The sequence below is a fragment of the Podarcis pityusensis genome, assembly GCF_964106645.2.
Source record: "Podarcis pityusensis genome assembly, chromosome: 13".
Classification (NCBI taxonomy): Eukaryota; Metazoa; Chordata; class Lepidosauria; order Squamata; family Lacertidae; genus Podarcis; species Podarcis pityusensis.
Genome location: NC_138038.1, coordinates 10,854,493 through 10,874,619, shown reverse-complemented (window position 1 = coordinate 10,874,619; position 20,127 = coordinate 10,854,493). Strand labels below are relative to the sequence as shown.

The 20,127-nt window shown below is 46.5% G+C and overlaps 2 protein-coding genes across 3 annotated transcripts in view; one reads left to right on the top strand and one right to left on the bottom strand.

The window, feature by feature from the left end:
* Positions 1-9,979, bottom strand: part of DHX8 (DEAH-box helicase 8) — a 36,041-nt gene extending 26,062 nt beyond the window's left edge. The window contains exons 1-6 of one of the 2 annotated variants that reach the window (XM_080976530.1): positions 9,799-9,979; positions 3,912-3,997; positions 3,703-3,775; positions 2,735-2,817; positions 1,830-1,939; positions 240-545 (exon numbers count right to left, since the gene is read on the bottom strand). In XM_080976530.1, the coding sequence (XP_080832656.1) occupies positions 240-545; positions 1,830-1,939; positions 2,735-2,817; positions 3,703-3,775; positions 3,912-3,997; positions 9,799-9,904 (764 nt within the window). In that variant the 5' untranslated portion in view covers positions 9,905-9,979. The remainder of the gene's footprint in view (positions 1-239; positions 546-1,829; positions 1,940-2,734; positions 2,818-3,702; positions 3,776-3,911; positions 3,998-9,798) is intronic. The other variant, XM_080976531.1, reaches the window with a different exon arrangement.
* Positions 9,980-12,330: 2,351 nt separating this feature from the next.
* MLX (MAX dimerization protein MLX) lies at positions 12,331-20,010 on the top strand. The gene is made up of 8 exons (XM_080977090.1): positions 12,331-12,438; positions 14,465-14,501; positions 15,218-15,307; positions 15,881-15,987; positions 16,189-16,288; positions 16,643-16,742; positions 16,989-17,190; positions 18,949-20,010. The coding sequence occupies exons 1-8, from the start codon at positions 12,391-12,393 to the stop codon at positions 19,003-19,005; spliced, it is 741 nt and encodes a 246-aa protein (XP_080833216.1). The 5' UTR covers positions 12,331-12,390; the 3' UTR covers positions 19,006-20,010.
* The last annotated feature ends 117 nt before the right edge of the window (positions 20,011-20,127 follow it).

The window sequence follows — 20,127 nt, the reverse complement described above, 5'->3', positions numbered from 1 at the left end:
CCACATGACCCGGAAGCTGTACGCTGGCTCCCTCAGCCAATAAAGCAAGATGAGCACCGCAACTCCAGAGTCGGTCACGACTGGACTTAATGGTCAGGGGTCCCCTTTACCCTTTAAAATGCCATAGACATGGCTTTGCAGTTAAAAAAAAGTGTTCTGTCAGTTTCTCACTTTCTGGAACTGCACAGATCAGTGGCAGCCAGGGATGCAAAAGGTGAAGCCCACCTTGTATCAAATACCTGAGTCCTTCAAGCTGGACAAAGCAGCCAAACTGCATGATGCTGGTGACTTTGCCGTTGTAGATATCCCCGATGGATGGCTCCTCTGGTGGGGGCCGGTCCACGTGCTTATCCCGCCATCGCTCGTTGCTCTTCTCTGCAGGCTTCTCCCGCTCCTTCCGGTCCCAGCTGGGGCTTCTGCTCCTGGAACGGTACCTGGACTTTCCCTTATTCCGCTCCCTCGTCCGGGAACGAGAGGGCGACTTCCGCTTCCGCTTCTGGTCCCGGCCCCTGCTGCGGCTGCGGCTCCTCCGCCTTCTCTTGCTGCAAACAACAGAAAGTATGAGTACTCAGGTGCACTCTTGATTCAGACACTACTTTAATACAGTGGTACCTTGGACGCGGGTGGTGCTGTGGTCTAAACCACTGAGCCCAGGGCTTGCCGATCGGAAGGTTGGCGGTTCGAATCCCCGCAACGGGATTCCTTGGGAGACCAAGGAGAGCTGTTTTTAAAACACCTCTGCAGCCTTTTCCTTGGTCAGTCACGTGGAAGACTACAGGGCATGGCAGAATTAGTGACAGCAGCAGAGTCTGGTTAGGCAACCTAATTTGGCTGATAATAGTTAAAATACTGGCAGGTGCCTTTTCTTCCTTTTTTACAGAAACAAAATGGCAAAATTCAGCAGCTTCTCCAAGCTGCGGTCTGTACTCCAATACTGTCCACTACGATGGTGATATTTGTGGATTCGTGATGGAATATCCTACCTGAGATAAGAGTGTTGAATTAGATCAGGGGTGGGCAGACTTCAGGCTTTCAGGATCTACTTTATTTTTTAAGTAAAATCTTGAGGTCCACCAATAAGAGGCAGGTGCAAAACAGTAGCTATTTTGGGAGGGGCGCTAAGAATTAAGAAAATAAGAGGTACACGTGCCATCAATAAATTTGCGATCAATAACAGAACCTTGCAAGTCCTTTCACCTTGTCATCCGCACACACCCTTTGTCACGCTGTGACATTCGTTTTTACCTGGCTCATTTAGAGGAGAGGAACCTTTTAGACAAGGCTACTGTTAGACAGGGGAAGTGGGTGGCGCTGTGGGTTACACCACAGAGCCTAGGACTTGCCGATCAGAAGGTTGGTGGTTTGAATCCCCGCGACGGGGTGAGCTCCCGTTGCTCCGTCCCTGCTCCTGCCAACCTAGCGGTTCGAAAGCACGTCAAAGTGCAAGTAGATAAATAGGTACCACTCCGGCAGGAAGGTAAACGGCGTTTCCGTGCGCTGCTCTGGTTCGCCAGAAGCGGCTTAGTCATGCTGGCCACATGACCCGGAAGCTGTACGCCAGCTCCCTCGGCCAATAAAGCGAGATGAGCGCCGCAACCCCAGAGTCGGTCACGATTGGACCTAATGGTCAGGGGTCCCTTTACCTTATTGTTAGACAACTGGGAATCAGAAACTCTTAGCAATCTACTGTGTGCCATTCTTAAACCTACCAGTAGATCCCAACCTGCCTTCTGCCCACCTCTGAGCTAGATCACCTATGATTTTTCCAAAACAACAACGACACACTGAAAAAGTTTCCTTCTTGAGGAGATGAAGCCCCAGGAACCTACTGGTCCTCACTGCTTCGGTGCTTCTCCTGCCTGCCTGCAGTTGGCATCAAAGCTTCCAGTTCCTTGAGGGCATCGGCAGCGACCTTCACATCATCTTCATCCAACATTGTCTGTGAAGGAAAGGAGAGAACCCCCCTGAATAGACCGCTGATACACTAATTCAACATCTCTTTCAGATCCATGTGGCGACAGCTGAACTAGAACTGAGTTCTTCTTGGCACCAAAGTCAAATCTCACCACACTTGGACCCCACTGTTGAACTCAGTAGCACTTGCTTTTAAGTAGGCATGGTTAGGATTCTGCTGCTGATCAGGGAAGCAAGAGAAAACAGAAAGGAGCGTATCCACCTCCATCGTTCTGCCCGGACACTGAGGTCCAGTGCCGAGGAACCTCTGGTGGTTCCCTCGCTGCGAGAAGCCAAGTTACAGGGAACCAGGCAGAGGGCCTTCTCGGTAGTGGCACCCGCCCTGTGGAACGCCCTCCCACCAGATGTCAAAGAGAACAACAACTACCAGACTTTTAGAAGACATCTGAAGGCAGCCCTGTTTAGGGAAGCTTTTAATGTTTGACGGACTATTGTATTTTAATATTTTGTTGGAAGCCGCCCAGAGTGGCTGGGGAAACCCAGCCAGATGGGCGGGGTATAAATAATAATAATTATTATTTCTTGGGAATGCTGTTATTTTGCTATTATTCACAACCCCCACTCCATTCCCGCACTTGGGGTGCCTGGCTCTCCTCCCTAATCTCACAAATCTCCTCCCTCCAGCCTTCATGCCTGCAACCCACACTCTTGTGTGCAAGTCCCACCCACTCACCCTGTTCCTAATGTGCTCTCTTGCCCCAGATTCCTCTGGACTCTGCTCTTCCCGTCTGCAGCTAGTAATGAACAAAAACCCACCTACCCTGACAATGGGATTGTCTGGTCGACAGAGGGCTGGAAACAACTCCTTGTACTTTTCTTTTTCAGTTTTCGGTTTTACAGCCTCTACAGCGATAATAAACAAAAGAAAACACACACGACTTGAAATTTCATTTCATTTCACTTTTAACCTGTATATGTACCTCCTTTCTTTTATTACTTTCTCTATTAGATTTTCATCTAAATGCTATGAACACTGCTGCGTTACTTGCACTCTGGAAAGGTGAAGGGCCATGGCAGATTTGTATTTTGAGGAGCTCTTTCTCTTGGTGACAGGCAGGTGATGGGATCCCTTCTGACAGGCCAAGCACTGAGGATGGCAAGGTGGGCACTGAAACCCTGTAACTTACGGTGTGGAATTTTGGCAGAAATCCCAAGACCGCTTACTAAAGTGGTGCACTCTTCCCACCTTAGATCAAATCTATGCTGTCAGGTGCCATAAGAAAGCGGCAGAGACAGCGCAGGATAGTACGCACCCCGGAAATGATCTCTTTCAGCTTCTGCCTTCTGGAAGAAGGTATAGGGTTATAAAGGCCAGGACTAGCCGCCTGAGAAACAGTTTCTACGCAAGTGCAATTCTGGTTCTAAATGCAGCATAAGGGGTCTCTATAGTATAGTGTATTTTAAAATGGGGTTTCAGAGTTTTTAGGGGGTTTTGAATGCTTTATGTAGTTTTTCAATTTCATTGTTCTGCATGGGACAATGACAATAAAGATATAATATATCGTATATATAAAGGCTCACACTATGAAACTGTAAGAGAGACTTCAAGTGTGCCGACCCAGAATCTGGCTTGTACCAACCCACAGTGGTATCTGTTTTTAACCCATATTTTTGTTTATTTGTACACCTATTCCAGAACTGTGCAATGGTTGTTTTCTAACCACAACTTGCAGCTGCTAGGTCCCTTCCATCCCCATTCTGCCTGTGTGCCCGTGAGGCTTCACTTACCTTTGCTAGTGGAAGGTTTTGCAGGCGGTCGCATCGTCTGTATAAGACGCAGCAGGTTGCTAATGAGGGAATCCTGAAATACAGGATTTGGGTTTAAAAAAAGAAGCAGAAACAGAATTTATTGCTCCTGCAATTCTTTCCCTCCCCACCAGCTCAACCACCAACACCACCCTCTGCACCTGCTGCCTTCAAAAGATTTTGGCACTCACTGTAAATTCGGCACCATTCTTCACCAAGGCTGCCTTGAATGCATCAAAGGTTGTATTTCTCTCTGCGAGGTTTATCACAAATTCAGCTGTAAACAATTGGAGGGTGAAAGGAAAAAGGATTAGGCGAAAAGGGCTCACACTGTTTTGGAGCAGGCATAGTCCCAATTCTTAAAATACCTGCATATACAGTAGTACCTCGCAAGACGAATGCCTCGCAAGACGGAAAACTCGCTAGACGAAAGGGTTTTTGGTTTTTTGAGTTGCTTCGCAAGATGATTTTCCCTATGGGCTTGCTTCGCAAGACGGAAACGTCTTGCAAGTTTGTTTCCTTTTTCTTAAAACCGTTAATACAGTTGCGACTTGACTTCGAGGAGCAACTCATAGCACGCTGTGTGGTAGCCTTTTTTGAGGTTTTTGAAGACTTTGGTGATTTTTGAAGCTTTTCCAAAACTTTTCCGACACCGTGCTTCGCAAGATGAAAAAAACCGCAAGACGAAAAAACTCGCGGAACGAATTAATTTCGTCTTGCGAGGCACCACCAAACTACCGTATTTTTCACTCTATAGGACGCACTTTTTCCCCTCCAAAAATTAAGAGGAAATGTGTGTGCGTCCTATGGAGTGAATGCAGGCTCCTTGGCTTCAGTGATAGCAACGCGAAGCCTCTGAAGCGCAGAGGGAGTGCTCCCTCCGCGCTCTGGAGGCTTCGTGTTGCTTTCGCTGAAGCCTGGAGAGTGAGAGGGGTCGGACCCCTCTCGCTCCCCAGGCTTCAGGGATAGCCGCCTGAAGCCTCCGGAGCGCAGCGGGAGGTCCCGCTGCACTCCGGAGGCTTCGCGTTGCTTTTGCTGAAGCCAGGAGAGCAAGACTCTCCCGGCTTCAGCAGAGAGGGAGAGCTGCGCAGCGCCCCTTCAGCCAAGCGGGAGGAGAAATGGAAGGGGCTCCGTTTCTCCTGCCGCTTCGCTGAAGGGGCGCTGAGCAGAGAGAGGGAGAAATTTTTTTCTTGTTCTCCCCCTCCAAAACAAGGTGTGTCCTATGGTCGGGTGCGTCCTATAGAGCGAAAAATACGGTACATATTGCTTGGAAGAACAAGTGCACTCTCTTTGCAATTCACAGGATGCTATAAGCAGATAGCAGATTTAATGAAGAAGAGATTCCTACAGCTAAAAACAGTCCAGATTACATTAGCAAGCCAGTCAAGAAGCATATCCCCCTCTAGGAAGGGCACTCTCAGATTTAGGAACATCTCTAACAGAAGCCTGGCAACAGGTAGGGGTGTACTGGGGGTGGGATAGGGGAAACAGAATTGATTATAATGAATTTAAAAGAACTGTTTAAAATATATTAAATGGTACCAATGATTTTTAAAATTGTTTCATTGCTTCTTGAAGGAAAGGCAGAATAAAAATCCAACAAATAATAAGTTAAAATGCATACATTTGTCGCATGATAACTGAAGGCATCATTGTCAGTCATATGACCACAGGTGAACATTTTTATTTTTGTAGCTATTTCTGAATTGTATCCTTTCATCATATACAAACATGCTACAATGAACCACCTATCTAGGGCAGTGGGAAGTTTTCTACTGCAGGAAAATTCACACCATTGGTAATTTGACTGAGGGGAGGAGGTAATCCTCTGCCTCTGTGTGAGAGCGTTTCATATCAATGGCTACCAGCCATGATAGATATGCTCTACCTCCACTGTCAGAGGCAAATCTTTAAAAAGTATAGTATAAATACCGACAGCTGGAAATCATTGGCCTGCGAGAGCTCCAATGGGAGAACAGCCTTTACCAAAGGTGTTGTGGACCTTGAAGAGACTCAAACTCAGGACAAAAGGAAGAAACATGCTAAGAGGAAGTCATGTTTGTGACTGGGCAAGAGACGTTGGACATAATATAATGTTGGAAGATTGGGAAAGGTTTTGGAAGAAAGGGGTTAAGTTTGCTGCATGTACGATGCTAAAGGAAAATATTATGAAAATGATGCATAGATGGTACTTAATCCCTGTAAAATTAGCAAAGATTTATCATAATAGTGATAATCTCTGCTGGAAACGTAAAGAAAAAGAAGGTACCTTTTTTCATATGTGGTGGACCTGCACCAAGGTGAAAGACTTATGGGAAAAGATTTATAATGAAATGAAAAAAAATGCTGAAATATACATTTATCAAGAAACCAGAGGCTTTTCTTCTTGGAATAACAGGTTTGGAACAGCCCCAAAAAGATGTTAAATTTTTTTTGTATGCCACAACGGCTGCTCGAATATTACTAGCCAAGAACTGGAAAATACAAGAAGTACCAACAGTGGAAGATTGGCAGATGAAGATGATTAACTTTTTGGAGCTAGCTGACCTGACTGGAAGAATCTGTGACCAGAAAGAAGAGGAATACCAAGAAGATTGGAATAAATTTAAGGACTATTTGAATAAATATTGTAATATAAACGATTAGAAGTCACTTGAAAGTACCAAATAGGCCTAGGACTAAATTAGGACTTAATTATATAAATGTGATTTAGAATGGTAAGAAAATGAATAAGATAGATAACAGTTGGAAATACTTTTGTTTAAGAATGATATTGCAAAGCTGTTACATGCAGATACAAGGAAATTCAGAAGGGACAGATTAGAGGAAGCCAATTAACATGTAAATAAGGATGGGTTTTCAAAAGATTAAGATCGTTTTTATTTTTTATTGTGATGGGTAGGGTGGTTTTGTGTACTGTTTTTTTCTTTGGTGTACTTCTGTTTTGTTTGTTTGTTGTTTTGTTATGTGGTATTTGTTATAATATTGGGACGCGGGTGGCGCTGTGGGTTAAACCACAGAGCCTAGGACTTGCCGATCAGAAGGTTAGCAGTTTGAATCCCCGCAACGGGGTGAGCTCCCGTTGCTCGGTCCCTGCTCCTGCCAACCTAGCAGTTCGAAAGCACATCAAAGTGCTTCTGGTGGGAAGGTAAACGGCGTTTCCGTGCACTGCTCTGGTTCGCCTGAAGCGGCTTAGTCATCCTGGCCACATGACCCGGAAGCTGTCTGCGGACAAACGCCGGCTCCCTCGGCCAATAAAGCGAGATGAGCGCCGCAACCCCAGAGTCGGCCATGACTGGACCTAATGGTCAGGGGTCCCTTTACCTTTTATGTTATAATTGTGGAAAATTTAATTTAAAAATTTGAAGGGAAAAAAAAGTAAGTTATGTTTGGCAAACCCTCACCATGATCAACTCCTGCCTGGAAACCTATGTCCCCACTGTGGAAGGACATGTGCATCCAGAACTGGCCTTCACAGTCCCTTACGGACTCACTGTTAAGACCATGTTCATGGAAGACAATCTTCCTTGGCTATGAATGATCACCAAAGAAGTAGTCTCTAAATACCAGTTGCTGCAATTTGCAGGTGGGAAGGGAGCGCTGTTGCACTCATATCACGTTTGCGGGCTTCTCACAGGCATCAGGTGGGCGACTATGTGAACAGGATACTGGGCTAGGTGGGACATTCACCTGATTTAGCAAGGCTCTTCTGGCATTCTTATTTATTAATTCCCCAGCTTCATAAACGCTGCCTCCAGAGAGCACAAGGCAGCCCAGCAAATGTGGGATTTTCATCCCAGAATCCCCTCACCTCCTTTCTTTACCAACAGACAAAACAAATACAGGGGTACCTCGGGTTACATATGCTTCAGGTTACATACGCTTCAGGTTACAGACTCCGCTAACCCAGAAATAGTGCTTCAGGTTAAGAACTTTGCTTCAGGATGAGAACAGAAATCTCGCTCCAGCGGCGCGGCGGCAGCAGGAGGCCCCATTAGCTAAAGTGGTGCTTCAGGTTTAGAACAGTTTCAGGTTAAGTATGGACCTCCGGAACGAATTAAGTACTTAACCCGAGGTACCACTGTATTACTACTACTACTACTACTACTACTACTACTATTATAATTTTTACCCCACCCATCTGGCTGGGTTTCCCCAGCCACTCTGAGTGGCTTCCAACAGAATATTAAAAACACAATAAAACACCAAATGTTAAAAACTTCCCTAAACAGGGCTGCCTGTTCAGATGTCTTCTGAAAGTCGGATAATTGTTTACTTCCTTGACATCTGATGCAAGGGTGTTCCACAGGGTGGGTGCCACTACCGAGAAGGCCTGGTCCCCTGTAACCTCACTTCTCGCAAACTCACTATTTATTTGATTTATAGATCACCCTTTATCCAAAGATCCCAGGGCTGCGTACAACCATAAGAACATAATTTGCACAGCGTAAACCAGTGAGTCACAACCTTCTTCTTTTTTTGCCATGCTCCGCCTAAACATCTCTAAAATCCTGTGACTTATAATTCTTATTATTCAAAAAGTGAACTCCTATTCATGTGGAGGAAGCCTAAAAGGCCATTCACTTGGTCTAACCAAGCTTCCAAAGAACATGGCATCCATGAAAGAGAAAAATAAAAGAATGAAAGGACAGTTGAAGTACTGAGGAAGAAATCACTAAGAAATTGTTAAAATAATAATAATAATAAGCGATAACCTCTCCACTGTCACCAGGTGACTGCCATGTACATTCTAATTTTAATTTTAAAAATGGGTATGTCACAATATATATTTAGATACTGTGTATGAGGGCCCTAGAACCATAAGAAATGCCAAAAATTCACTGTTAATAACACATTGGGAAGCATAAATTATAACCATAATAAGAGCCCCCTAACACATTTAAGAACACGTTTAAGAAGTCACAGATGACACAACCTTGATGCAGATGACACAACCTTGATGGCAGAAAGTGAGGAGGAATTAAAGAACATTTTAATGAGAGTGAAAGAGGAGAGCGCAAAATATGGTCTGAAGCTCAACATCAAAAAAACTAAGACCATGGCCACTGGGCCCATCACCTCCTGGCAAACAGAAGGGGAAGAAATGGAGGCAGTGAACGATTTTAATTTCTTGGGCTCCATGATCACTGCAGATGGTGACAGAAGTCACGAAATTAAAAGACGCCTGCTTCTTGGGAGAAAAGCAATGACAAACCTAGACAACATCCTAAAAAGCAAAGACATCAACTTGCCAACAAAGGTCCGTATTGTTAAAGCTATGGTTTTCCCTGTAGTGATGTATGGAAGTGAGAGCTGGACCATAAAGAAGGCTGATCGCCGAAGAATTGATGCTTTTGAATTATGGTGTTGGAGGAGACTCTTGAGAGTCCCATGGACTGCAAGAAGATCAAACCTATCCATTCTGAAGGAAATCAGCCCTGAGTGCTCACTGGAAGGACAGATCCTGAAGCTGAGGCTCCAGTACTTTGGCCACCTAATGAGAGAGAAGACTCCCTGGAAAAGACCCTGATGTTGGGAAAGATGGAGGGCACAAGGAGAAGGGGACAACAGAGGACGAGGTGGTTGGACAGTGTTCTCGAAGCTACCAGCATGAGTTTGACTAAACTGTGGGAGGCAGTGGAAGACAGGAGTGCCTGGCGTGCTCTGGTGTATGGGGTCACGAAGAGTCGGACACGACTAAACGACTAAACAACAACAACAACATACAGTGGTACCTCAGGTTACATACGCTTCCCGTTACATACGCTTCAGGTTACACACTCCGCTAACCCAGAAATAGTGCTTCAGGTTAAGAACTTTGCTTCAGGATGAGAACAGAAATTGTGCGGCGCAGCGGCAGCGGGAGGCCCCATTAGCTAAAGTGGTGCTTCAGGTTAAGTACAGTTTCAGGTTAAGAACGGACCTCAAGAATGAATTAAGTACTTAACCCGAGGTACCACTGTATTTATTTATCTGTACCCCGCCTTTCCCCCCTGACATAGGCTCGAGGCGGCTTACAGATAAAAACAGTAACAGCCAATATGACAAAATGGACCCCTTTACACCCTCGGAGCCTACCCAGATCCTTGTCGTTGATGCCCAAGTGGTTGTCGAGCTCCGTGCAGACTTTGGAGACCAGGGACAGGTACTCGAGCTTAGCGAGCTCGTCCACGGGCTCCGCCATGGCGCCTCCGCCGCCCTGCGCCCACCGCGCAGCCTTCGGGCGTCCGACGACCGGCACTTCCGGGGGCGCCTCTACAGCGCAAGGATCATAGAGAAAGTGGGCGGGGCGGAGAGCGGGAAGAAAGAAAACAACCGCAGTCACTTCCGGTTTCCTCTTCCTACGGCGATGCCCATAGACTTGAGGGGGAACCATAGACAAGGACAAGCCTAGACAAGCCCTTCTCGAGATTGGTAACTGCCGTTGAACTGCAAACCCCATCATCCCCCGGCGCTGGTCCCGCTAGCTAGGGATGATGGGAGTCGTAGTCTAATCAGACCAAGGCTTATTAAAGGCTGCTCTATAGAGTCTAGACTGAAGGTTAGAGATGGGTGTTCTGCTCTCAGTGTAATTTTTATTTATGTTCACTCCCCCCGGGCTGTCCATAGGAATCAGGGGAGAATTTTTTTAAAAATTATGATTTAACTGTGACCAATCAGCTGGTTGTCCCCCTCAAAAAAAAAAAAAAAAAAAGGACCGGCAAAGAGAGATGTTTCTGCTCCTACTTCCTTGTGATTTCTAATTAAAATAATAAATTATAATTATAATTATAATTTATTATTTTATACCCCGCCCATCTGGCTGGGTTTCCCCAGCTACTCTGGGCGGTTTCCAACTGAATATTAAAAACAAGACAGCATCAGACATAGAATTTGTTTTGTGCTTTTGCAACGTCTTCAATTGCCACCTGCCTGTCTATGGAGGCTTCAAGCAAGCAGTTTGCAAAGAGGGTCTTCTGCAAAGGGAGGGGGTGTCTAAGAGGGGCGATTTCGAGCCCATACAGCCTGAGGGTTTGTGTCATAGCTGTCAACTTTCCCCTTCTCTTGCGAGGAATCTTATTCGGAATAAGGGAATTTCCCTTTAAAAAAAGGGAAAAGTTGACAGCTATGGTGTGTGTGCGTGTGTGTTGACTCGAATGTCAAACTAACCTCAGCTTCAAACCAGCATTAGGGTACTCTGCCAAGGCTATTGCACACTTCCCCTCAATCTGGTCCCCGATGTGGGAGCAATAGCACTGGGCTATTGCTTAGAAAGCAGAGACATCACCTTGCCAACAAAGTTAAAGCTATGGTTTTCCCAGTAGTGATGTATGGAAGTGAGAGCTGGACCATAAAGAAGGCTGATTGCCGAAGAATTGATGCTTTTGAATTATGATGCTTTTGAATTATGGAGGAGACTCTTGAGAGTCCCATGGATTGCAAGAAGACCAAACCTCTCCATTCTGAAGGAAATCATCCCTGAGTGCTCACTGGAAGGACAGCTCCTGAAGCTGAGGCTCCAATACTTTGGCCACCTCATGAGAAGAGAAGACTCCCTGGAAAAGACCCTGATGTTGGGAAAGATGGAGGGCACAAGGAGAAGGGGACGACAGAGGATGAGATGGTTGGATAGTGTTCTCGAAGCTACCAGCATGAGTTTGACCAAGCTGTGGGAGGCAGTGGAAGACAGGAGTGCCTGGCGTGCTCTGGTCCAGGGGGTCACGAAGAGTCGGACACGACTAAACAACTAAACAACAACAACAACGTTATTGCAACTGCAACTCAGCTAGTGGTATCCCTGCTATCGATGATCTCGCAGTGCATGGTCACTTGTTTTTTTATTAGCAGCTGCATTACATTTTAAAAGGATTGCAGGGATCTGTCGCGACCTTTGGCTAGTGCAATAAATTTATTGATGATGATGATGATGATGAAGTCTGCGGTGCATGTGGACAGAATACGGCTGGTTGGCTGGCCTACCCTGCAAGGTGTCTGAGTATGTGTATGTGTGTATGCATTACATTTTAAAATGATTGCAGGGATCTGTCGTGGCATTTGGCTAGTGCAATAAATTTATTGATATAAAAAAAATTCCTTCCAGTAGCACCTTTAAGACCAACTAAGTTAGTTCTTGGTATGAGCTTTCGTGTGCAAGCACACTTCTTCAGATAACGGTATCTGAAGATAATGGTATCTGAAGAATAATGGTATCTGAAGAATAATCTGAAGAATTCAGATAATGGTATCTGAAGAAGTGTGCTTGCACACGAAAGCTCATACCAAGAACTAACTTAGTTGGTCTTAAAGGTGCTACTGGAAGGAATTTTTTTTATTTTGACTATGGCAGACCAACACGGCTACCTATCTGTAACTAAATTTATTGATGATGATAAAGGTATGTGTATGTGTGTGTGCATTGCATTTTAAATTGATTGCAGGGATCTGTCGCGGCCTTTGGCTAGTGCAATAAATTTATTGATGATGATGATGATGAAGCCTGCGGTGCAGGTGGACGGAATACGGCAGGGCTCCTGAGTGTGTGTACTGTATGTGTAATCTTTCGCCTGGTCATCCGAGCGCACTCCCTTCCAAGAATATGCCCTCCCGCAGCCCTGATTGGGCGACGTCACGGCATGACGCGTGACGCTGTGCCAGACCCGGGGGCGGAGGGAGGGGGGAGGGTCTGGAAAGATGGCGGAGCCGTCGAGCGTTTCTCCGGAGAGCTCCTGGACGGCCAGAGTGAGTGAGACCGGGGGGTGTAAGGGCAAGGCGAGCGGGTGGGGACCGAGGCTCAAGCCATGGGGCAGGTCTAAGGGACGGGGCGGGTGGGTCCCGGTCGCCTGCTCAGCTCGGAACCCGCGAGGCTCTGAAGACAGTGTCTCTGAGCATGTGAAGAATGCCCCTTCCCCCCTGGGAAGCAGGCCTGGGGCCTTTTCAGTAATATATAACTTAAAAAAAACACCCCAGGTCAGTGAATAGGGAGAAGTGGGAAGAAAGGCGCTCGCTTGATCGCCTCTGGGGCGGATTTCTCTGGTTACGAAATCAGCTGAAATCTGGGCTTAGTTTAAACGTGGCTTAATGGAGCTGATAAACAACCCCTCCTAATTGCATTAAAAGATGCCAAGGAGACTTAAAGAAAAAGCAGCAGTTGGTTCTCCCGGGATTGCATAGCTGTCAACGTTTCCCCTTTTTTTTAAGGGAAATTCCCTTATTCCAAGTTTGATTCCCTCCCCCTCTTTCTTTTTCCTTTCTCCTCCTGTGAAGAGGCTGCTTCCTAATGTTTTAATGTTGTATTTTAATCTTGTTTTTAAATTGTATTTTAATCAACTTGTTTTTATTATTGGTTGTTAGCCGCCCTGAGCCCGGTCTTGGCTGGGGAGGGCGGAGTATAATTTTTATTATTATTATTATTATTATTATTCCGAGTAGGATTCCTCGCAAGAAAAGGGGAAAAGTTGACAGTTATGGGATTGGCATTCTGGGCTTTCAAGACTCCTCCTGCCCCTTTGACAGCCTGAACTGACCCTCCCTCTGCGCTCACGGTGATGGAGCCTTTCTCAGCTGTGGGTTCCTAGATGTTGGACTACAACTCCCATCGTCCCTAACTAGCAGGACCAGCCGTCAGGAATGATGGGAGTTGTAGTCCAACAGCCTGGGGGGGGGGGACGACCCAAGGTTGGGAAAGGCAGAAGTAAGGAGAGACCCTGTTGAATGTTTGTGTGTATTTGAGCTGCTAAGTTCATAGGAAAAGAGCTGGAAAAGATTATAGTGCCCATTGCTCGTTTTCCGCTGCATTGCAAATGGGCCAGAATGAAAGAGGAGTGGGGAAAGCTCAGCACTGAGACCTCTGCTCCAAAAGGCCTGAAATTGTGAGGCTCCTGTTTCAGGAATTCTGCCTTAGACCACTTAGCCATCCCACCTAGTGTTGTTTACTGGCAGCAGCTCTCCATGATCCTTTCTTAGGCCCTGCTTCTGCTGATTCTGGGATAGTTCCCAAAGCTACCCCCTCCCCTCCAGAAGGTGGGAATATTGCTTGTCTCCTATCCAGAGAGGGACGCGGGTGGCGCTGTGGGTTAAACCACAGAGCCTAGGGCTTGCCGATCAGAAGGTCAGTGGTTCGAATCCCCGCAACGGGGTGAGCTCCCGTTGCTTGGTCTCTGCTCCTGCCAACCTAGCAGTTTGAAAGCACGTCAAAGTGCAAGTAGATAAATAGGTACCATTCCGGCGGGAAGGTAAACGGCGTTTCCGTGCGCTGCTCTGGTTTGCCAGAAGCGGCTTAGTCATGCTGGCCACATGACCCAGAAGCTGTACACCGGCTCCCTCGGCCAATAAAGCGAGATGAGCAACCCCAGAGTCGGCCACGACTGGACCTAATGGTCAGGGGTCTCTTTACCTTTACCTATCCAGAGGCTGCAATATACAACTTTCAGTTTCCTCCCTTTAGTGCTATAAAATATATGAGGGCAAAAGCAACCTTTCAGCAGGTTGACTTCCTGCATTGTCACTTTGATCTTTCTACACAGAGAGTAATTAGGTTTTGAAAAAAATGTTTTAATGGGGGTCGATGGAATGATTTTGTTTTAGTTTTACTTGACGTGAGATAACAGCGTATTTGTTGAACATTCCTCTTTGTGCACTCAGCACAGAGGTATCAGTTTTAGAGATGCTTAAGAACCAGCCACAGTTCAAGTAAGACATTGGCATGTGTCTAAAGAAAAAGTTGTCTTATTTCCACCCCCTCTCTTCTTGTGGCACAACAAACCAGGTTGACTCGACGTTTAGCGACAACGGGCTGGATCCTGGTAAGTGTTTGGTAGCCCCTCTTTCTCATGACTTCTTGGATTGCTTTTCGTCTTGCTAAATATCCTTAGCTGCTTCCCCTGCTTCTCCCTGGGCCCTTGTGTTTTAACAGGTGCTATTCCCTTCCTTGGTGGATTCGCGTTTTGGGCCTACACATTTCAGCTGGGCTTTGGATCCACAAATTTTGGCTAGCCATCGTTTGTGGTTGCCACTGACTCTTCCCCTCCCCTCCTCAGACACACACAGGATTTGGGAAGGACAAGGTCTCCCGTGTTGCCCTTTCGGAAGCGTTCAGCTGGGAACGGAAGGGTTGTGTGAATCTGTGAATCTGCTACATATTGCACCCATATTCTTAGAGTGGGAGAGGGACGACGCCTCATCTTTGAGCTGGAAGCATGAAATGACAAGGGACAATTGCGAGGGAGGCAGGCAGTTATGGTGACCTTGTTTGTGGGCCTTTTGTGCCGTACATACACACTTACCAGAGATATATATGACGGATCACACCACTGCATTCAGCTAATGTAGCTTAGCTCCCGGTTGCCCAATTGCAACCAGTGAATCCCTGCTTCACATAAAAGTGTGCTATCAAAGAGGGAGGACCGAACCCTTTTCTCCCCCTAACTGCAAACGCAGTAGGGTGGATAGAGGGTATTAAGGAGTAAAATTATGTGGAGGAATTATTGTCAGGTCTACTTTGGTGGTGTTTCTCTTTCAGCACTCTTTGTGGAAAGCAGGAGGAAAGGGAGCATTGCATCAAGAGCAAACAGCATCGGCTCCACCAGTGCCTCTTCAGTGCCCAACACAGGTACAGCCCACTGGCTTCTCTGTCAATGGAACAGTCACTCGTCTCCCAACTGTGAAGTGAACAGAGCCTCTCACCTGTAGCCCTGCATTATTATGGGAGGCAGTGTCTTAAGTATTCCAATTGAAGGGAGTGCCATGGAAGGGAAGAAGAGAGGTATTAAAGGACTACCAAATGGGACATCAGGTTCACCATTGGTTGGTGATGTCTTTTGGAAACTGCACTCCTAGTTTGACATAGCCAAATTCTCGGCTAATCCCTGGCTTTTTTGCAAGGTGTTAACGTCCCATCCCTCCTTCTTACTGGCCCATGGAAGTGTGAAAATGCAGAGAAAAGGAAGCCCCCTAGCAGGGGTGTATTCCCTTTTAATTCCCAGAAAAGGGATCCGAGGCTGGCTTGCGCTTTCACAGCCTACAAATGGCGATTCTTCCAATATACCCGTGCAGTTTTCTCGTCGCAACTTGAGCCTGATGAAATCTTGCGGTGAGGAAGCTGCTGGGCGCCCTCCCCCGCTTCCCTTAGGCCCCTTCCTGCTGCCTTGCCCCTTAGCTGACAAGGCCTGTTTTCCTGCTGCAGATGATGAAGACTCCGACTACCAGCAGGAAGCCTACAAAGAAATCTACAAGGACCGCCGCCGCCGCGCCCACACACAGGCTGAGCAGAAGCGGAGGGATGCCATCAAGGTCAGAAAGTGTGGTGACCTACACATCCATACATGCTCGACGCCCCTTTCTGCCCCCCTGGTATAGCAAGTTTGCACTGCCCCTCCCCTGCAGCAGCCGAGAAAAGAAATGGCGGCTGGAGGTGTGCTGACTTAGCTAATCATTTGGGAGGGGACAGCCTTGCTTTGTAAGTTTTAACACCGCTCTCCCTCTCTCCTACAGAAAGGCTACGACGATTTGCAGTCGATTGTACCTACCTGCCAGCAGCAGGATTTCTCCATAGGTTCAGGGAAGTTAAGCAAGGCAATTGTGTTGCAGAAAAGTGAGTTGAGGAACTGCTTGGGTGTGTTTGGCTTTCGGTCTTCCTTCCATTTGCATTGTGCATCTTATTTCTTACTATCTTCTGTCTTATTTCTTGCCAAGCTCCCGCTAGTCTTGAAACCAGTTTCATCCTCTGCTCGCTCACTCTCCTTTTCAGATTATGAAACTCTGAATAGATTTGTCTAACTAGCACTAGTGCCTAAAGGGAGCCTAGCTTGCTTGTCTTCCTCCTAGGGGGAGAGAGAGACTGCAACATTCCTGAGTTAACAGGGCAGAATAGCCCACAGGTTCTGGTTATGTTTTGAGAAGCCCCTCTGTGGTTGCGTTCTAACCCGCTGGTGTCTTTGCTCCTCAGCCATTGACTATATCCAGTTCTTGCACAAGGAAAAGAAAAAGCAGGAGGAAGAAGTCTCCACGCTCCGGAAAGATGTAATGGCCTTGAAAATCATGAAAATGTAAGACCCTCTGTTAATGTACACATGACATTAAGACAGCATGCTTCAGTAGCAGCTGTTCCCACAATATTTATAAGGGACAGAAGTGAACTCCTTAATTGTGAGCAGTCAATTCTATCCTGTTTCTTTGAGCTTTTAGCTTTCCCCGCTGCAACAACTGCTATAAAGCATCCCTGAGTTCAGATAAGCCCTCCATGTCTTTCCAGCCCAACCTACTTCTCCTAAGCCCACATTTATGCATTTCAGAAACTACGAACAGATTGTCAAAGCTCACCAGGACAATCCTAATGAAGGGAAGAACCAGGTCTCCGACCAGGTGAAGTTCAACGTTTTCCAGGGTATCATGGATTCCTTGTTCCAGTCCTTCAACGCCTCCATTTCCGTGACAAGCTTTCAGGAGCTCTCGGCATGTGTCTTCAGCTGGATAGAAGAGCACTGCAAGCCACAGGTAATTCCGCAGTTTGAGAGCATGTGACTAGCCGTTTCGTGCAGCAAATACGTGCTTGTTTTGCTCATGCTAACCTCTTTGGAGTCTGTGCTTGCCTCCTGCTCAGAGGCAAGCAGGTGGAAATTGAATCGATCGAGGGCTCATGAGATGGATTTCCTTAACTCCTCCTGCTGTTGCTAAGTACCACTCAGTAGCCTATGGCGTTCATCTCTTTGTACAGCTGGAACTGGGTAGATTGAACTCCTGATAGGAGAGAAATGGTTTCCTTATCTTCCACAGTACCTTAATTATGCAAATACGCCCAAGTCAGCAGGGCACTAGAGCAGGGAGGAAAGGGTTAACCCCTTCCACTAGAATGCAGGGGCAAAATCAGGAAAAAAATGGCCTTCTGGAAAAGTATAACGCTTTCAGCCTACGTGGGAGCTGCTTGTCCATCACTGGACTCAAAAAGATGAGGGCTGCTGGCCAGTCTATAGCATGCTCTGCCCCAGACTGACTCAGGAGACAACGGGTCTCTGATCTCGTGGACCTCAGTGTCCCCAGCTATGGCAGCTCCTAGTCCATCTGCCTCTCCTCTCCAGTGTCTGATAATCGGTTCATTTAGTGCCCAGGTGGTTTCAGCTGCATATCTGAAAACTGAATAAATGCAGCTCTGAGACTCAGGACTGTCAAGAGTAGCTCATACCAGCCTGGTCCTCAGCAGTGAGATGGCAAAGTGCTGTGGAAGTGGTACAGTTGTGTCCCAATGGACACAACTTCGACTTGGCTCCTAAGATGTCCCACGCCTGCTGATTTTGGCCTTGGTTTTACTGCCTACTGCAGAATTCTGTGACCAGAACATCTCAGTTCTGCACCCACATTAACATTTACCTAGGTAAATTCACAATTTAGTTTGAACAGTAAGATCGGAGTGTTTACACTTGCACAGTTTTTTGGAAGGGAGTCGAGATGTGAAGGCAGATATGTATTTATAGAAGATCTCCCCTCCCATTACTAGAAGTCTCATCCATATTTGCTCAATGCTGATAAACTGCTCAACTTTATCAAGCGTTCCCCCGCCCCACCTCAGATCCTCAGGATCCCCATCAGGCTTTGATTACCAGCACTTTATGCAGGATGATCCTAAGGAACTTGACAAATGGCTCCTCCTCCAACTGTTGTGTAGTATTTGCTTATAAAAAGATTTATATACTGCTAACTCATATAGAAAATGTCTAAGCTACATACAGCAAACATAAAATCAGAAGGAACTCGCCAATCACATGAAATCCACCCACCCAAGGAAGTCGTCTAAAAATAAGATGTGATGTTTCTTGGCTGATCTCCATCGCGAGGGCATTCCACATTGTTGGATCAGCCATGCTGAATTTTTCATAGATACTAACAGTCCTCATTCACTTGAGAGACAGTTAATGGCATTCCTCCAGTAGGTCTCAGCGATTAAACAGGGACATAAGGGGAAACCCAGCCAGATGGGCGGGTTATAAACAATTTATTTATTATTATTATTATTATTATTATTATTATTATTATTATTATTACTACTACTATGTCTCAGGTGGTCCTTAGGGTAAGGTGCAAGACTGTGGTGTCCCCCTGTTAAGAGGTTGATGATTCCCATGGGTCAGGAGCCTGAAAACTAAAGGTTCTGGTTTAATTCCATCCAGGCTAGTTTTCCCTGTCTTCCCAGCCCTACCAAAGAATACCCTTTAACCTGAACCAGCTTCTTACGAATTCCTATGGACTTTCCCCTCCTAGACCCTACGGGACATTGTGATTGGCGTCCTGCAACAACTGAAGAGCCAGCTCTACTGACCACACTTGGGCACCCCAGGAGGGGTGTGTTGTAGCCTGGCGCTCTGTAGCCAAGAGGCTATTCCTGCCCGTACTTCCTCTTCAAGCTTTTTTGGAGGGCTATTTGATTGTATTGACCTCTGAAACCCTTCTCTCGGCCTCCTTATGTGAGCAGGAAAGAAATTAGCTGTCTGTTCATGAGGATCAGTCGCTGCGGTCTCGCTCTTTCAAGCCTCGGCCCTGATGTGTTCTTCATGTTGACCTAGCTTGTCTGATAAAAACCCATCTACAACGCACAGTCCTAGGGTTTGATTGTGAGCAAAGTTCCTTCCCTAAGGGTACGCAAGTACCGGGACTCAAGCTCTCTTCCAGCCTTCGCTTCACCTCAAATCAAGAGCAGACGCTCTTAAATTCTCAGTACACATAAGGCTTTGGTCTAAGTGGCATTAACTTGGTGTGGACACTTTAAAACAGAGCCCCCTCTCTATTGTGTTTTATTCAGACACCCAATTTGCACACCCAGATGCCTTAGCCCAGCATTTAGTTTGGGCTACTAAGGGCTGTGACCTGAACAAGTTATGCAATAAATGGGTGTGTTTTGCATACATGATGTATTCTGCTTGCCGTGCAGAAGGGCAGTAAGCTAACACTGAAGCCTTGCTCTCCAATTCCAGCTTCTGTAATTGTTTGACCAGGTCACAATACCGTTTGCCTTCAGTACCACAGATTGAGAGAGGCTGGCAAGGCTTACATGGCAGGGGAAGCCTTTTCAGCCCCTCGGAGCCCCCCAGTTTCTAAAAATGCAGCAAAAGTGAGCCTAAGCCAACCCTCCTCTGCAGCTTCTGCTTTCTGTTCTGTAGCTACAAAGAAGGAGGGTCCCCTGTCCTTTTATAAGCACCACTTTCTAGATCTGCTGCTGGCTGGTGGATAAGGACTCGCTTAGACAGACCTCACTTGTGAAAATGAAAACTATTTTTTTATATCATGACAAGCAATTCTAATAAATTTTGCTAAGTGTTTGAATGACTGGAGTGTGCTTGCCTGTTTGTTTTCAGCCACACATAGCCAAAGCTAAATTTTAGAAACCGGCTTCTCCAACACACTGACACATCCATCTCTGAATACCTCGAAAGTTCCAGCACT

Coding starts and splice junctions, on each gene's coding strand:
- MLX (XM_080977090.1), top strand. CDS start 12,391: ATGGCGGAGCCGTCGAGCGTTTCTCCGGAGAGCTCCTGGACGGCCAGA. Junction 15,308..15,880: donor CTCTTCAGTGCCCAACACAG/GTACAGCCCACT, acceptor TTCCTGCTGCAG/ATGATGAAGACTCCGACTAC. Junction 16,289..16,642: donor GGCAATTGTGTTGCAGAAAA/GTGAGTTGAGGA, acceptor TTTGCTCCTCAG/CCATTGACTATATCCAGTTC.